The sequence below is a fragment of the Cebus imitator genome, unplaced genomic scaffold (assembly GCF_001604975.1).
Source record: "Cebus imitator isolate Cc_AM_T3 unplaced genomic scaffold, Cebus_imitator-1.0 Scaffold30, whole genome shotgun sequence".
In the NCBI taxonomy this organism is placed as follows: Eukaryota; Metazoa; Chordata; class Mammalia; order Primates; family Cebidae; genus Cebus; species Cebus imitator.
The window spans coordinates 7,118,437-7,135,296 of NW_016107345.1; the positions used below are offsets into that span (position 1 = coordinate 7,118,437).

Below are 16,860 nucleotides of genomic sequence, written 5' to 3' on the forward strand. Positions count from 1 at the left end.
GTAGAGACGGGGTTTCACCATGTTGACCAGGATGGTCTTGATCTCTTGACCTCGTGATCCACCCGCCTCGGCCTCCCAAAGTGCTGGGATTACAGGCTTGAGCCACCGCGCCCGGCCAGATCCTCTTTTAATATTTCCTCTGTCAGTAGATGGCATAGGCCAGAAATCCTTTCTCCCTTACATTGAGAGAGTAGGTAGGAAGCAACTGGTCAGGCAGTCAGTGAGGGTGTGTCCTCAGTTGATTTATTTCAATCAAAAGAACAGCTTATAGGCATAAATAAAAAGAACTTGCACAGGAGGGCTTGCCTAAGACAGGGCCACAGCTGAACAGATAAGGCAGGCCACACAGGAGACTTGCCAAGACATGTCTGCAATGGAAAATTCTGCCGCCTGACACATGTTCAGTAAGGGGAACAAAGCAATATGGAGTAACTCAAGGTAAGGGCCTGAAGGCCCACTATGAGGACAGGGTGGAGCTACCAGAAATTTGTACCTTATACAAAGTAGATACATAGCCCTCATTGGTTTCTTATAAAAGCATCTGTATTCAACTGTAAAATGACAACATTTTTGGGGACACTTCTCTATGGTAGAGAGCTTTCTCTCTTTCCTTTGCTTATTAAACTGCTGCTTTAACTTCACCCTTGGCAGGTCACATTCTTGATTTCCTTGGCTGGCTGTGAGACAAAGAACTTTGGAAAAAATTAGTTTGTAGTTTAAAAGAGAATAGCCCTTCCCAGAGCAAAACTGCCTCTATGAATCTCATGAAAGTCCACCAGGTTAGAAGGATGAGAGGGGCCTGAATTCTGCTAAGATGTGGGTGTAACTAAATGATTACCAGCCATTATACTGCAAGTCACAAGATTTGCAACTTCCCCAATTACTCCTGTGAATACCGTTACTATTGTAGAAACTAAGATTGGCTTTTTGAGATGTCTTTTCAGGATTTTGCATTTTAAATAACCAAATGGTCCTGCCCAGACCAGTAACTCCTCTGTGGCTTCCACCCAGAAGTAGACTCAGTGCATGAAAAACCACTTTTCACACTCCTATGTTTGTATCCCCAACCAATCAGCAGTACCCATCCTCTAGCCCCCTGCTTGTCAAACAATTTTTGAAAAAGCCTAGCCTTCAAATTTTCAGGGAGGCTGATTTGAATAATAATTGAATCCAGCATCATTCACTCCTTCTATGACCAAGTCAAATTGCCATATCTTAGCATCTTGTCCGTCTCCTTTAAACACTTCTTATATCTGAAATGTAATGTGTGGTCTTGTCATTATTGGATTGGAAGCTATCTCGTCAACTAAATTGTTAGCACTATAAGAGAAGGGTCTATATATTTGGGATGTAGGAGGAAGCCAATAAATATTTATTTGAATGAATGAATGAATGAGAGGTGTATGAATCTGGTCAAGTTTTCCCAGTACATTTGAGAGTAAACAGAGTTGGCGCCTGTGTTCTGGGATGGTCCTGGGGATAAGGAACAGTAGTGAACCAGGAAACAGTGTTGTGCAAGCATCAGTCCTGTTCTAGAGCTTCATGCTTTTCACTAAAACTCATAAGGTCTTGCTAGTGTCTCACGGACTTACGTTTGGTGGAAAAGGGAAAAGTAGCATAGAAGAGATAAGAAGATCAATTTTACCTTTAATAAGAAAGGAGAGACAGATGGATCTCAGTTTATTGTTCTATGCCAACTCAGGAGCTAAGCACTACATCAGGTTTTTATTTAAATGCAGCCAACTTTAAAATGAGTGATATATTCTAAGAAGGATTTTAATCTGTAATGAGTCTCCCTTAGGTCTAATTGTTGAATAGCTCTTTCCAATAGTTTTAGGGTTCATCTAATATTTTTTTTAAAAAGGCTCCAAAGCAGTTTATCATGGTAAAATGCAGTACTTACAAATGGTATTTTCTTTTTCCCATTCTTGACCAATGGTGAAAATCTCAGCTGTTGCTGTTGTGACATCAGTTATAAAAATCTTACATTATAGAAATCAAAAGTAAAGGACAAGAAAGGACAGGAAAGCAGGACTTTCTTTAGGAAGAAAATTTGGGACATGAACCAGGGGTGCTGGGTGGGAAGCAGGGAAGACAGTTTCCCAGGCAATCTTCCTCATACTGACTGATTTTCCTTTGTTATTATTTCATTTTGTTACCCCACCAGAAATTTATATAAGGCATGGTGCCTGGCATGTTATTTGTCCTCCATTTTATTAGTTAATAAGCGTCAGCTTTAAAAGTATAATTTCCTTCAGCTGATTATTAGAAAATGATAAATCCCATATACTTTAATTGCAATCGATTAAGAAGAAAGGGAAGGAATGCTGAGCTCTCCTTCACCATCACCACAGTTCTTCAAGGTAACACAGGAATCTCGAGAAGATCTCCAAAGACCAGAGTTTAAGGTTGCAGCACTGGCAAACAGCAAAGCTAGACTCCTGTTTATGTCTACTGTACCCAAGACCTTCATTCCCTTCTATGATTGCATTGCTTCCAGCATGAAGGTGATATCAGTTTCACTGAAAAAATAAATGGTATCACTGGGAGAAAGGTTGCATGTGATTTTGAAATACAGTTATATTTTGGTAGTTATTACTTAAACTACTCTGCCTCAAGTACAAGATATATTACGGTCGATTGAGGCAATGTACAGTTTCTGCATGCCAAAGGAGGGGGTTGTCAGAAAAGGTTAAGGTATAGATAAGAACAAAGAATCTGAAGAATACTGAACCAGAATTTGGGAGAGAGAAGCTTCATTTTTATCTTATACAACATAAAGCCCTTACCCCAGAGCCTAGAACTAAATTGATATTTGTGGGTTCTTTTGGGAACTTAACTACCACCCATAATGGTATTTCTAGGAGATGATCATCTCCTAATTTCAAATGACTAACTTGACTAATTTAGCAACAGATGTTCAGCATACATTCTTTTTTCTAACTGGGGAATTGCCTGGATTTTCTCGGAACACACTTATATGTGCATAAAAATGTATAGTATTTGTGTAAGTCAAAAATAGATCTTACATGGCTACATCGTACGTTGCTTAAAAGAAACTTGCTCTATTTGGAAAAAGGAGAGAATAATTATTGTCATTTATAACAAATTTTCCTCTTGTGTAGGCTTTGGAAACATGTTGATAACTAGTGAATACTAATCAGGAAAACTCCAAAAATGTTGAAGTGGAAGATATTAATTTAATTGAATATACTGTACTCTTTTACTTCTGCATTTGCCTTGTGGATTAAGGTTTTATTTATTTGATTTCCTGTGCTTGTTTTTAAGTCCTTGAGTTGTCTATTTTTCAGAGCCTTAGATCCCTTAATTGATTGCACTTTCATTGCAAATAGACAAAATTTCATGCTAGACAACACTGTAGGACTTAGAGGTCTATTTATATGCTTATTTAAATCTCTGGTGTGAGTAGGTATTTACAACATGCCTTGGTTTGTAAACATTAGTTTCTTTATGGAATATAACTGTGCCTCTTACCACTAGAATGAATTGATACCATCTATCTCCCTCTTCATCTTTAGATATATTATTTACCCAACTTTTAACTTTTCCAGTGTAAAGTAACAATATCTCACTACAATAAGATAATTAGTAAACGAAGTATAAAGAGAATACTTTTCAAAAAATGTTTTAAAGACTCAGTCCTTTTGATTAGTAACCAGCCTTAGTACCAGGAAAACTTCAAAGTGTTCTCTAACATTGAATTTTCATCTGTGATGCTGCAAGCCTTAGTTCTCATCTTTCATGCTTACCATTGCAATAACTTCAAAAGGATAAAAAGAAAGAATGGTAATCTCTCAAAGCAACCTTGTGGTCAGGCCAGTAATCATGTATTTAGCTATCATGCATTCACAACTATATAATTGCCTCATTAAATTGTGTTTTAATAAATATAATAATTAACTTTTTTTTTTTTTTTTTTTTTTTACAAAAAAGCAAACACTCAAACCACTCAGAAATGAAATCCAGAGCCCAAGGGATTTCTAGAAGAAAATGAAAAAGAATTAGATAGCGTCAAATATAGACATCTTCAAAGGGAAAGAGATCATTTAAACTTGCTTTTTACTTACTGAAATATGTTCTGCATATTTTATTGTTTTCATTATCTTGCTTGTTATAATCCAGCCAGTGAATGTTCAAAGAACATAAAATCCTACAAGTAAATAAACTGAAAATAAGTGAATTTACACAAAGACAACAAATAAGATCAAAAGTTTGACATGTAAGCTTTGATTATGTAAAGCAATTGTATTTCCATTTGTGTTCCAGTATTAGATGATTTATCAGGAAAAGAAAAATTCAGAAGTTTTAAGCTTCATGACATTTTATTTTCATGTTGAATTTTCAGAGTATAAGTAGCTTGGAAATCTTATCTCAATCTGCATAGTATTGTCAAAGTTTTGGGTGATAAATCCTTTGCAGAATTAGATTATAGGCATTCTGGGTCAGTGTAGGAAGTTATAATAGATACTAAGATTTGAACAAAAATTAGATATATTACCACAGATAATGTGATCAGCAATTGGTAGTTATCTGAGGAAGTACTGAGGGAACTCAAAGATTGGGTTGTGAGTTGAAGTAGTTGTGGGTTGTGAAGCGGTAGTCTAGAACAAGAAAAGACCAAAAATTAGATTTCATTTGTGAATTCAGATTTGTATTTATATCAGAAAATATCCTTATGCCAGCAGCTTTCTAAAGCTCTCACCTGAATAAAATGGAAATAGCAATTAAAAATTAAAAACATAATTTTTTCTATAAAATTCTATATAGAAAAAAGCAATTTATCTTGGTAGTACATGTAAGAAATAGTTTTAAAAGCTATACTGACTGGCAAAAAAAAAGGCAAGTGTTTTATAATATGATGACAGAAAAAAAGAGAAATTAATGGGAGTCATTAATTATTCTCAGTAAACATATTTCTCCCTTAAATGCTGGAGTTTAAAAGTTATCTTTTTAGATGATTAGGGTATTATCTAGATCAGTGCTTCTTAAATTTATGGTGCATAGAGGAAGCACCTGGGCATCTTGTTCAAGTGCAGGTCCTGATGCATGTGGAGTGGCATCTGAGATTCTTCGCTTTGAGTAAGCTTCTAGGTGGTGCAGATGCTTGCACTTTACACCACACTTTGAGTAGGATCTATATCCACCTTTATTGAGCCTACAACCCATCAATCTCTCAAAGCATGTGCACTAAGAAATACCTGCTTTTACAAGAAGAGCATATATTTGGAGGGTTTCTGAAACAATAAGAAAAACCAGTAGGTTTTACAATACAGAAAATTGTAGTTCCAATTTTAGCAGTCCGTTTTTACCATCAGCCTGTTATATAAAATAGGTGAGCAGGGAAGATTAAAAATGATCTCTTTCTAAATATTCATGTTAAGTGTGGGGCTTAATCAGAAAGGCCTAATGGAGATCTCGGGGAAAGGGTGTGTATGTGGAGGGGTTGGTGTTAAAGTGCAGAATGATCAAAGATGGGAAAAATAGGCAAAGGAAGGGCGACAAGTTAAAAGGACTGTCCAGTGGATAGAGGAGAATAGAGAAGAGAGGGCGTCAGGCAACAGGCAAGGTGGATTGAACTGGTTAGATTTGCAGATGAAAATGGGAGTTGAGAGTAAGTGACAACTTAGTAAGTTTAAAAACCTAGCACTCTATAGATATCATTCCACATTCTACCCAAAAGTAAGTTAAAATAATTCCTCTGAAATCCTGGAGAAATAATCCTAATATGCATCCATATATATGTATATGTATATATGCATATGTAGATCTATGTCTGTATTAAATTCTAAATTTCCATCAGTGAAGTCATCAGGGAATAATTTTTAGTTCATGTATTTTCCAAGTATCATTAAGAGATACTCAGTAAATAGGGCATTAATATAACCATCAGATTTAGGATTTTGAAACCCCAGAAAACAATAAAATATGAGGAAGAACTTAAGCTTTATAAAAATGTCATGATTACCAAAAGTGCATAAGCTGAATCTAACCATGACACAAACTGAAATTAGGCCACCGTTTATAAAATAATTGGCTTATGCACTTTAAAATGCCAATGTGATGAGACTCAGGAAAACACATGCATGTGCACATGTGCACATGCACATGCGCGAACACACACACACACACACACCCCTTAAGAACTGTTCCAGGTAAAAGGAAACTAATGAGATGTGACAAACTGGACATATTTCATGATAGTGGATTTTGTATTGTTAGAAAAGACATCATTATGGCAAATCGGTGCATCCTGAATAATGTCTGTAGATTAGATCATAGCATTGAATCAGTGTTTGGCACCTGACTTTGACAATAGTACTGTGTTGTTTAAGAGAATTCCTTGCTTTTAGGAAATGCACACTCATATAATGAGGGGAAGAGGCATCATGCCCGCAACCTACTTTCAACTTGTATGCTGTTTGGTTTAATCACATGTGTGTGCCTGTGTATACACATACTTTTCATGTATTTATATAAAATACATGTGTTTATATAACAAAAAGTAAAAATTCCTTAAGTTTTTATGACTGCATTGAAAATGGTAGGAAATAAGGTAAATATTAGAGGGAAAATTAAGAGCAAGATATCGGTCAAGTGTTTTGACAGGTATCACTTGACTTCTGTTTTTCTATCACCAATCTCCATACACCAAGGAATAAAAGGTTTTCAATATAGCTGTAAATTGGAAAATAAAAACAAGGCCATAATATCTTAGAAATAATGGCAACTGGTACCTGTTAACTCATCAAGTCATCTCATGTATCTATGTTCATATTGAAAAGGCAACATGCTTAATGTCATCTAGCTCACTATTATGCAATAAACCAGTCTGGAACTTTACCCAGGATAAATCCTGTGACATTTATGTTTGCATATTTTTTAGTTAAACTGAAAATAAGCAAAAAATCTCAATTGAAGGTAAAAGCAAGGGGAAACTTGGTTTTTAAGGAAATGATGGATAGGATGTGATAGCACAACAATCTTTGAGAAAGTGGGGATATGAGATCACTGAACAGGGCTGCCCAACAGAAATGCAGGCTTCTAAATTCTCATTTTTGGGGAACATTGCTCCTAAGCTCTCCTTCTATTGAATAAAATATACTCTTTGGGGGTAAAACTGTGTAAATGGGATTGGCTATATTGTGCTTAACAAGCGAGAAGGAGAAAAACGAATCACTTATACTCTCAAAGCCCGTACTTACAAAGAGGAAACAGGCACCAATCATTGCTGCTTTGACTGTTACATCTAGATCTGCAGGAACATGAATTCCGAAATTGTCAGCATTTGTGAAGACATTATTTACAAATCCTGACCAGTACTTTGAAATCTTCCCAATTGTAAGCTTTTCATTAATGGTTTTCACCTTTAAAAAGAAAATAAGAAATATTACATTCGAAAGTGAAAAATGTTGGCTTTGCACTTCTGAGGGTGTTTACTTCATGAGAGATTTGAATTATTTTATTTGTCATCTCCAAGTGACAGGTCCATGTTATTCATTCTATCATGTAAGCATAAGTTTGTAAATTTAGTTTTTCAGTTCAGTTTTTAGAAATTTTGCTCTTTTGAAAATTTTCTAATCCATCATAATTCTTTTTCTTTTTTGTATACAGATCGAAAATATTATCACAATAAATAATTAAGGCTCAACCACCACAAGATGGCAGCAGGTGCATAGTTCAATTGTATGATCTGAGCATGAAGGCAATTCCTTTACCTGAGGCCCAGATTTTAAACCTGAATTGTCCATCTTAAAAATATAAAAGAAGATATGTTTAAAAAATATTTCAGAATAAATTAAATTAATTTCTAGGCATAATTTGTAAACTTTCAAATTCTAGTTGCTAAGATTTTATAATTATTGAAAAAACATTTAAATATTAGCCATTGTCAAATCACATATTTGTATTATACTCAGACATTTATTACGTCATTCCTTTCTAACGACTCCTAAATCCTATTTTTATATTAAAAAGAAATCATCCTGGCTAATGTATCACATGGAAGTTAAGCCCACCTTGACATCAATGTCTATCAGACTTTCTCAGCTATAAGGAGTTTACAATTCAACTTTGTGAGCTATTTGTTTGTTTACTCTGCTTCCCATCCTAATGCTGAAAGTAATTCAAGAAAAACTATTACTTTTTGCAAGGAAGTAAAAGATAGAGAATAGAGAGGGTTACTTAAGACATATGTACAGCATGATGGCTAAAACACTTATGTTTAAAGTTCTCCTCAATCATATCACTCTGAGGAAAGTCATGACAAATCCTTTGATAATAGGGTGAAGTTAGAACAGCTCAGTTTGCAAAATTTGCTTGTATTCTATATGAACAGTGTTTCCTGAAGTCCTGAAAACTGAATGTCTTTGCTGAGGTATATATGTCTGAATGAATGAAAAATAAATACCCACTTTCAATTAGGCTGTCTCCTCTACCTAAGATGTATGTATAGGAAAATCTGTTAAGATAGTTTATATTGCTACAGATTGAATTTGCAACTTTCCATTTTTTTAAATATTCAATATATACAAATATAAGAGTAATGTTTTCTTTACAAAACTAACTTAGCAAGTCTTAGAAACATGGCTTTTGAATTAATGTTTTAATGCAATGCGCTGCTGAAATGAGAACTAAACTGGGATATGTGATCACAAGGGCTATAGGAAAAAAAATACATAATTTAGGTGATTCTAAACTATATATATCTGCTTTATGCCATGTGAGCTGTGATTCTACATAAATCATACACACTGAGAACAGAATAATGTGCTAGCTTTCAAAAGCAGGAAATATTGGTTATCTTAAAAAGGCAAAGCTATGTGTACAAAAAATTTTGATGTTCAAAGTCTTGGACATATTAAAATAACAACACACTTACTGTTCTAAGCAAAGAGATGTGGTAGCTTTGCCCATAAAACAAATAGAATTGTATTTAGCTAAATATACTTCCATTATATTCAATTTATTAAAATTACTTTGAATAATACTTATGACTGCTCTATGACAGATATGATGGCCAAGGTGATATATTTTTGTATTATTGTGTTTTAAATGTCCTTGGACTTGGTATCTCTGGATTTAAAAATTCCTGTTCTTAGCATGTACAATATTCTTAGCAAGTACAAATTACATTATATCACAAATACGTTATTTTCTAAACTTATTTGAGATGAAATTAATTTGAACATTTAAAAAACTGAATTATGCTGCAAAAAAAATCAGGACCTAAATGAAAACTTATTTTATTTTGTCAATTGTACCTCAAAATCCACATCGCCAAAACAGCCACATGTTGCACAAGGACCAACAATTTTCAAAATGTCTTCTTTGTTTGCATTTTGGATTGTGAATTTAGGCAGAAAGGGGTCCCACTTCTGTGCAACATAACCAACTATTGTACCAGGAGGGGCTTGGATTTCTAACTGTAAAAAGAAAAAATAATAAAATAATGTTTTCTTAGGTTATCATATTTTAATTTTACTATAATGTCAATTTACCTGTAAACAATATGCAGTTATGAAATTATTTTGATATTCTACAAATCATTCTAAATACCTGCTTCTAAGGATAGAAAGCAGCGGGGTTTTATAAATATTTTACAGAAAACAAAGGAATTTACTGCATAAATGTATGTTTAGCATTGTGCACTAAAAGTATATGTCTTACTTTCCTAAAGATAATCTGCCCCAGGACTATCTACTGACCCTGGGACAGTGGCTTCTTGGCCATTTTATTCCAAGTACAAGAGCTGGTGAACCACTGAAGCTGTTCATATGAGGTAACTTACATTTACTCCTTGTAGTTGAAGCCACAACACACATCTATTTTAAGCCTCCTTTATCAATTATTGTGTCTTCATACTTTTTTCTCTCAGATTATCTGTTTTTAATTAAAAACAAATGCTTCTTGCAGATTATAATCATGAAACAGCAGTTTGATTACTGGTTCATGTCTTCCAAAGTGTTAGAGACTAGCAGTTGAATTTTTGCGTTATCAGGCATTACTTTAGTATTTGACTCTGTTATCTTTACATATTTATGTAACTCAATAAAATATTTTGTAAAATAAATTGGGGGTGGGTACAAATCTTTTAAATGTTTGCTTTTAAACCAAGCCATCTCTCCTTCATTGGATCTCATTTTGACTTTTCTTATTAAGTTCATAGTCTTATGCATATGTCTGTAATGTTCTCAGATAGATAAAAGTGATTTCAACTAGACTGCTTAGAATTAATATAGATCTGTTCTGGGATCAATTTTAAAGTTACTAATTTGCTTTTGACCAAATTTTTAAAAAGTTACTAATAGGTATCAAGATATGTATTATGTTTAATTTATGACACTGGACTACTATTAAAGAAAACAATTATCAGAAATTTTTAAATGGGCATATTTCTGTGATCATAATGACTATACTATCTTAAGCCATATTAATATTAAATATCCTCAGTAGACAGATGGAAATTCTTGGGATCCATGCATGAACACTTCAGTCATCTTATCAACTAGCCAGATGCTTGCCTAAACATAGTTGAAGAATTAGCTTTGATATATGTTATTAGAAACTTCCCTAAATAACTATCTTTCATATTAATATTTTCTTATCATCCTAAGGCCAGTTCTTATCCACAGGTTCTAACAGAGAAGGTTGGGCTTAAATTAGTATACGTGGATCTTAAATTAGTACACCTGGATCAAGTCCTACCTATGATATTTCCTGATTTCTTGAATGTATAGTCATAGGCTAGCCACCTCCATTCTCCTTCCTTGACTGTAAAATATAGACAGTAATTATTTCTAGTTCATAGAGATGTCATGATTCCATTCTTGCTCATGAATAGAATGTTATGATATCAAAGCCAGCAAAATAAGTAAAAGTTCTGTGCCAATTTAACTGCATATATCAGTGAAAGTTATTATTACAGGTCTACTAAATAATAATCTAAATCTATTATATATTAAGATAAAATAACTGAATTATTCCCTCTGGAACAATTCTCATTTATGACAAAACTTTGGGCTTTGTCATAAACGGTTAAATGCTGTGTGAGATTCCATACTATGATACCTAGCCAAGAGAACACCTTAGAGGAGTTTAATATCACTTAGCACTTCCTGGACTTTGCTTCAGTTAGAAAAGGCAAAGTTATACATGCCCAGTGGTGGAACCTGTAGACATTACAATTACATGACTACCATAGAGATTCCAGAGGTGTATCTCATATACATGAAATACTACTAATAATTAAAACAATTGACAAGTTGATTGCCCCCTGCTCCAGATGAATTCCTCTAAAAGAAACAAGTGCTAATCTTAAAAAACAAAAAAGACACACAGAGCCAGTGACTAACCTCTTGTAGGTAGCAAGGGCACCAGCAGCTGTTGCATCTCAAGGGCCTGTTCACTGTAATGACCTCTCGACCTGAGTTATCTGTGATCCTCAGGGTGCAAGATCGCAGAGTGGAACAGAAAGTGCGATTGAAGCAGATGCTTTCCTCCACTGCAAAGTAAATTCTTTGTCCTAAGTTGTTTTTAATCTCATATTTGTTGGAGGTCTCAGTACCAAGTATCACTAATGGAGAAAAAAATAATTCATAAAAACAATTTTTTCCTTAGTATTGATAACTTTAAATGAAGGGAAGATGTTATTAAAATAATACAATGTCTGATCAATTATTAAGTATATGGTATCTTCTTCACACAAATTTATTTCTATGCTCTAAATTTTTAGGACTTAGCCATAGAAATCAAAGTAAATGGTGAGAATGAAGTTATATAATCAATTAATGTTTATTCCAGATATATGACCTATTTGAGAACATATATTGTACATTTTTAACTAAAGGACAAAACCTGTAAAGAATGATGTATAACTCAAAAATAATTATATCATTGTTATGGAACTATTCGGAGCACTCATGGTGATAATAGTGATTTTATCTTAATTATTTGTCTGGTAATATATCTAAAGTTGTATGCTACCATGATATTTCAATTTTTACATATTTTTAGGAATAATATAGAGCAACAAAAATAGAAAATTCTTAAGTAATTTGAATCCAGTTAGTCATGCTTGTAGATTTTGTAGATTCTTAAATAATTTGCGTATTTGGTAAATCACTAACAAAGTGATAAAGCTGTAACATTTTGTTTTGATGAATTTTTGTTATTTAATGAAAACTTGGACTTCCATTTTTGAAATTATTAAGAAAATCAAATAATTAGCATTCATGGAAATGATCAAATACCTTTTACTATTTTAAAGTAGATGTAACATCAGAATTTGAATGGCAATGTCACCAAAGATTCAAAGTTTTATGCTTCTACTTTTATCTAAACAAGACTAATAATTTTACTTTCAGCTTTTAATTAAAAAAAGAACCTAGTACTCTTTTTGATCTAATTCTATTCTACACATTTAATTTTATTGTTTACAACATGTTTAGATGTAAAGAAACTTCTGAAAACTAAAATACTTTCAACAGTTTTAATCAATACAGAATATAATGCACTTACTTCCAAGCAGCTCCACCTGCTGGTGTATAATAATCAGGTCTAACTGCAAAGGATAACACAAAGGGAATAAAAAGTATTACATCACAATACATCAAAAACCTTTGGAGATACTACTATTATCCTACTTACTATATTAATAAAATTAGGCTATTTTCATGCTTTCTATTAGAAAAATGGTTGAAAATATATCACATTTTATAATACAAAATAATGTGAAATATTTTTTATTTAAGTAAAAATTTAGAAGAACCCTGAAAATTCCAAGACAGAATTGAGCAAGAATAACAATAGGAACAGGGTTGGGCGCAGTGGCTCATGCCTATAAATCCAATATTTTGGAGGCCAGATAGGCGAATTGCTTGAGCCCAGGAATTTGAGACCAGCCTGGGCAAAATGGCGAACCCCTGTCTTTACAAAAAATACAAAAATTAGCCGGGTGTGGTGGCATGTGCCTCTAGTCCCAGCTGCACTGGAGGGAGAGGGAGGTGGGAGGACCACTTGATTCCTGGACGTCAAGACTGTGGTGAACCATGAGCCAGTACACTCCAGCCTGATCACCAGAGGGAGAGCCTGTCTCGAAAAAAAAAAAGAGATATGGGAGCAGAATTAAGTTCTGTTAACTCTGTGATAATAAGAAAATTAGAGTAGATCTTGGAAACAGGAGATTGTGAAAATTTTAAAAAATCTCTGAATTATAATGCTTAAGATGTTTTAAAACTCAATTTTCTTTTGTTTTTTAAGACATGACACAACACAATAATGATTTGAATGTCTGGCCTTGCCTCTTAACCTATGCCTACCTCTACGGTCACTCTGTCAAACTACAACTAATTTCTCTCAGTGATAGAATATATTTGTTAAATCTGAAAGGTTATTGTATACATGTTTCTTTCATTCACACTTTCACTTGGACTAAAAAACAAACAAAAAATTAAAGTCTTGTTGATGCCAACAAAATACCAATTTAAGTCAAATACATGTTATGGCACTAAATACATTACAAAATTTGCCTTTCGTAATTAAAAATAAAGTTAATTTACAGAGATAAAGTATCCTCAGATAGCTGAGAAATAACTATTAAATTTAAAAGTCTATAATGCAAATTGCTTTTTAAAGAAAATATGAAGGTTATGTTTTATAAAGAAATGTATTTGTGTTTATTTTATTATTATTTTTGTGTTTTGAGACAGAGTCCAACTCTGTGGCCCAGGCTGGAGTGCAGGGGCAGGATCTTGGCTCCCCGCAACCTCCACCTCCTGGGTTCAAGCAATTCTCATACCTCAGCCACCTGAGCAGTTGGGATTACAGGCGTTTGCCACCACGCTCGACTAATTTTTGTATTTTTAGTAGAAAGACAGGGTTTCGCCATGTTGGCCAGGCTGGTCTCAAACACCTGGTCTCAAGTGATCCACCCACCTCAGCCTCCCAAATTGCTGGCATTACAGGTATGAGCCACTGTGCCTGGCCTATTTGTGTTTATTTTAAATTTGATATTCTGTACTTGAAGATCCAATAATGAAAAAGCATGAACACTGAATATGCTGCTGATCGTTGTATTTTCTTTTCTTTTCTTTTTTTTTTTTTTTAATAAAGATGGGGTTTCACCATGATGGTCAGGCTGGTCTTGAACTCCTGACCTCAGGCGATCCACCCACCTCGGCCTCCCAAAATACTAGGATTACATGTGTGAACCACCGCGCCCGGCCTGATCATTGTATTTTCTAATGCTTAATTTTTCATTTCACCTTAAAGTTTTCTTCACCATTCACATTAATAAACTCACCAGTAACTATTAAACTGGCCAGTCATTACTAAAATTTGGTATTGATTGGACATCACAATCTCAGATAATTTGAAGCTACATTATTTCCCTCATTCTCCTTGTATGTCCTAAGGTGGCGGTAAAACTAATATCATTTTCTCTATTTAAATCTTATTATTGATAAAATAATATGTATGGCCTATTTTTTTAAGATTCACAAAAAATATTTTTCCAAAAATAATTTATGATCTAAGAAACCCTAAAACCTAAATTAACAATAATTACAAAGTTTAAAAAAAAAAAAAAAAAAAAAAAAAACTAGACTAAGTCTTTAGTAGTGTACTACAATTAGTTCTGTTCTCTTTTGGGAAAAATGGAGCGGTAAGCCTCAACAAGGATCTATGTGATTACTTAGCAGTAGATCTATGCACAAGTAACTTCGAAATGGAGATCTGTGGGGTCTAGAATAAAGTGGGAGTTTAGGTATTTTGAATACTGATGTCATGAATCAAGTTTTACTGTTGAAATTTAGAAACTATTAACTGAAATCCACCTGACAATGAAAAAGGTGGATTTAATATCCAACAATAGCAGTTTTTTTTAACTGAATAACTACCATAAGGTAGTCACTGTGCTAGATGTTTAGACAGTTTCTGATTTAACCCTCACAAAAACTTAGAGAGATAGATATCATTAATTTTAAATGTGAGGAAACAAGCCCAGAGAGATTAATTTGCCCACTATCACAGAACTTATAAATGGCCATCAATTCTGACATGCATTCTACTCTGTTTCTTTACTGACATCACTGCGCTAAATTTAGGGAAACAAATCTTAAGTGACAATATGGAACTTCAGTACCCTTTCTATTTCCGTTACTCTTACACCCTCCCCATCGTCTGTAATAACATTTGATTTGCTCTCTCTGTGAAAAAAATCTCCTGGATTTAAGAGACTTGTTTTTGGTTGTTCTTGTCACTTTCTTTAAAAATCACTTAGCTACTTATAAACCATGGCCCAAAGGGGCATTTTCCATTCTTTTCCTATTGATTGATAGACTAGGAACTTTGGAAACTTTAAACACATTGAATTATACATTTAGGTGTCATGGCAAGTAAAACTTAACTCCTTAAGTATAAAAGCTGTAGAAATGAAAATACGATGGTAGGCTTAGATGTATGGCTTAAGAATTAATTCTTTTTTTAAAAAATCAAGTTGACAGGTATCAGTGATTCAGGTTGATAAATGAATTTCAAAATAAATTGTATTTTAAAACATACAAAGTCTATGTTTTGTAGAGAAAAGTCAGCATCTAAAAATTCATTTATATTGTGCCTCTTCCAGACTCATGGCAAAACACTTTGGAAATGCTCATTCATCCTTTTATATGTGAACTGCTTTAAAATAAATAAAATATAATTTATTTATAAATTTATTTATTTTATATAAATAAAATAAAGTTTCTCTTAGTGAGTAAATTATCTTTCCCTTTAGAAGTAGAATATTCAACAATTGGTGGCATATTTTTCTTTTCTAGGAAAGATTAGCAAAGGTATATTTTTGGAAAATTTATTCCATTTTAGAACCCAAGCCAATGGGCTCATATCTCTATTGAATGTAACAAAAATGTATTTATGTCAAGCATCTGGTTCCGGGTGTGTCATCATTCATGAATGGAAGAAGAATATGTGATGACCATATGTGATCATCAAACCTCAGCCCTCTGGCACTGGTATATCACTTTTATACTTGGCAAAACCTTGTCTGACAACATTCCCAAACAGCTTGCAGCAGTTAATCAACTCTAGTCAGCTATTACAGCTGATCCTTTCTACAGATGGAAGATGGTAGGTTCGCATTTCCCTGAGCTCTCCAGTCTCTAAAGTACATTTGTCTGCCAGTGGGTTTCTGGAGAAGGCATCTGCAATTATAAACATTTTCCCAGGAACATATGCTACATGCAGCTTAAACCCTATCAGGCATAACAGAAATCTCTTGTACCTTAAGGGAATTAACACAGAGATTTGATTTTGATAAAGGAGATAGACTTTATAGTTTGAAAGAATGCCAAACAAGCTGAAAATTGCAGCAGATGTGCTGACATCTCAATATTAGTGTAATTGTACTTCTAATCTTTTTTTAGGATAAAATACAAAAGCAACAATACTATACATACATTAACAGCAATAGCTATTTATATGCTGTAAAATTCAGATAGTGATATTTTGATGGATTTATTATAAGGCTTGAATCCTGCCTACTCTACAATGACTAGAACAGCGACTATACCCTCTTTCAAGCAAATTGGCCTGGAGATGCACTGGTATCAGCAGACAATGTTCACTTTATAACTGCTTTCTCTTGGATTTGTGTCCTCCCTTTCAGATTCGGCTGAAGACAAACTCTCAGCTCATTGCAGATGTCTCTCCCAAGTACTTTGAACCTTAACAACCTCTCTGTCTTCTATTCACCTGCACAAATTACAGTAGTGTGTTTATTGGTCATTTGTACACAGGATTGCACTTTACATCAACTTTCTTTTCTTTTTTTTTTTTTTTTTT

The 16,860-nt window shown here is 33.8% G+C and overlaps 1 protein-coding gene across 1 annotated transcript in view; it reads right to left on the minus strand.

Moving 5' to 3' along the window:
* Window positions 1-130: 130 nt before the first annotated feature.
* The window catches only part of PLSCR5 (phospholipid scramblase family member 5), a 28,580-nt gene continuing 11,850 nt past the window's right edge, over window positions 131-16,860 (minus strand). Inside the window, exons 4-9 of the mRNA XM_017523790.2 lie at window positions 12,538-12,580; window positions 11,373-11,593; window positions 9,282-9,443; window positions 7,224-7,385; window positions 4,089-4,171; window positions 131-4,001 (exon numbers count right to left, since the gene is read on the minus strand). Coding sequence (XP_017379279.1) covers window positions 4,133-4,171; window positions 7,224-7,385; window positions 9,282-9,443; window positions 11,373-11,593; window positions 12,538-12,580 — 627 coding nt within the window. The 3' untranslated portion in view covers window positions 131-4,001; window positions 4,089-4,132. The remainder of the gene's footprint in view (window positions 4,002-4,088; window positions 4,172-7,223; window positions 7,386-9,281; window positions 9,444-11,372; window positions 11,594-12,537; window positions 12,581-16,860) is intronic.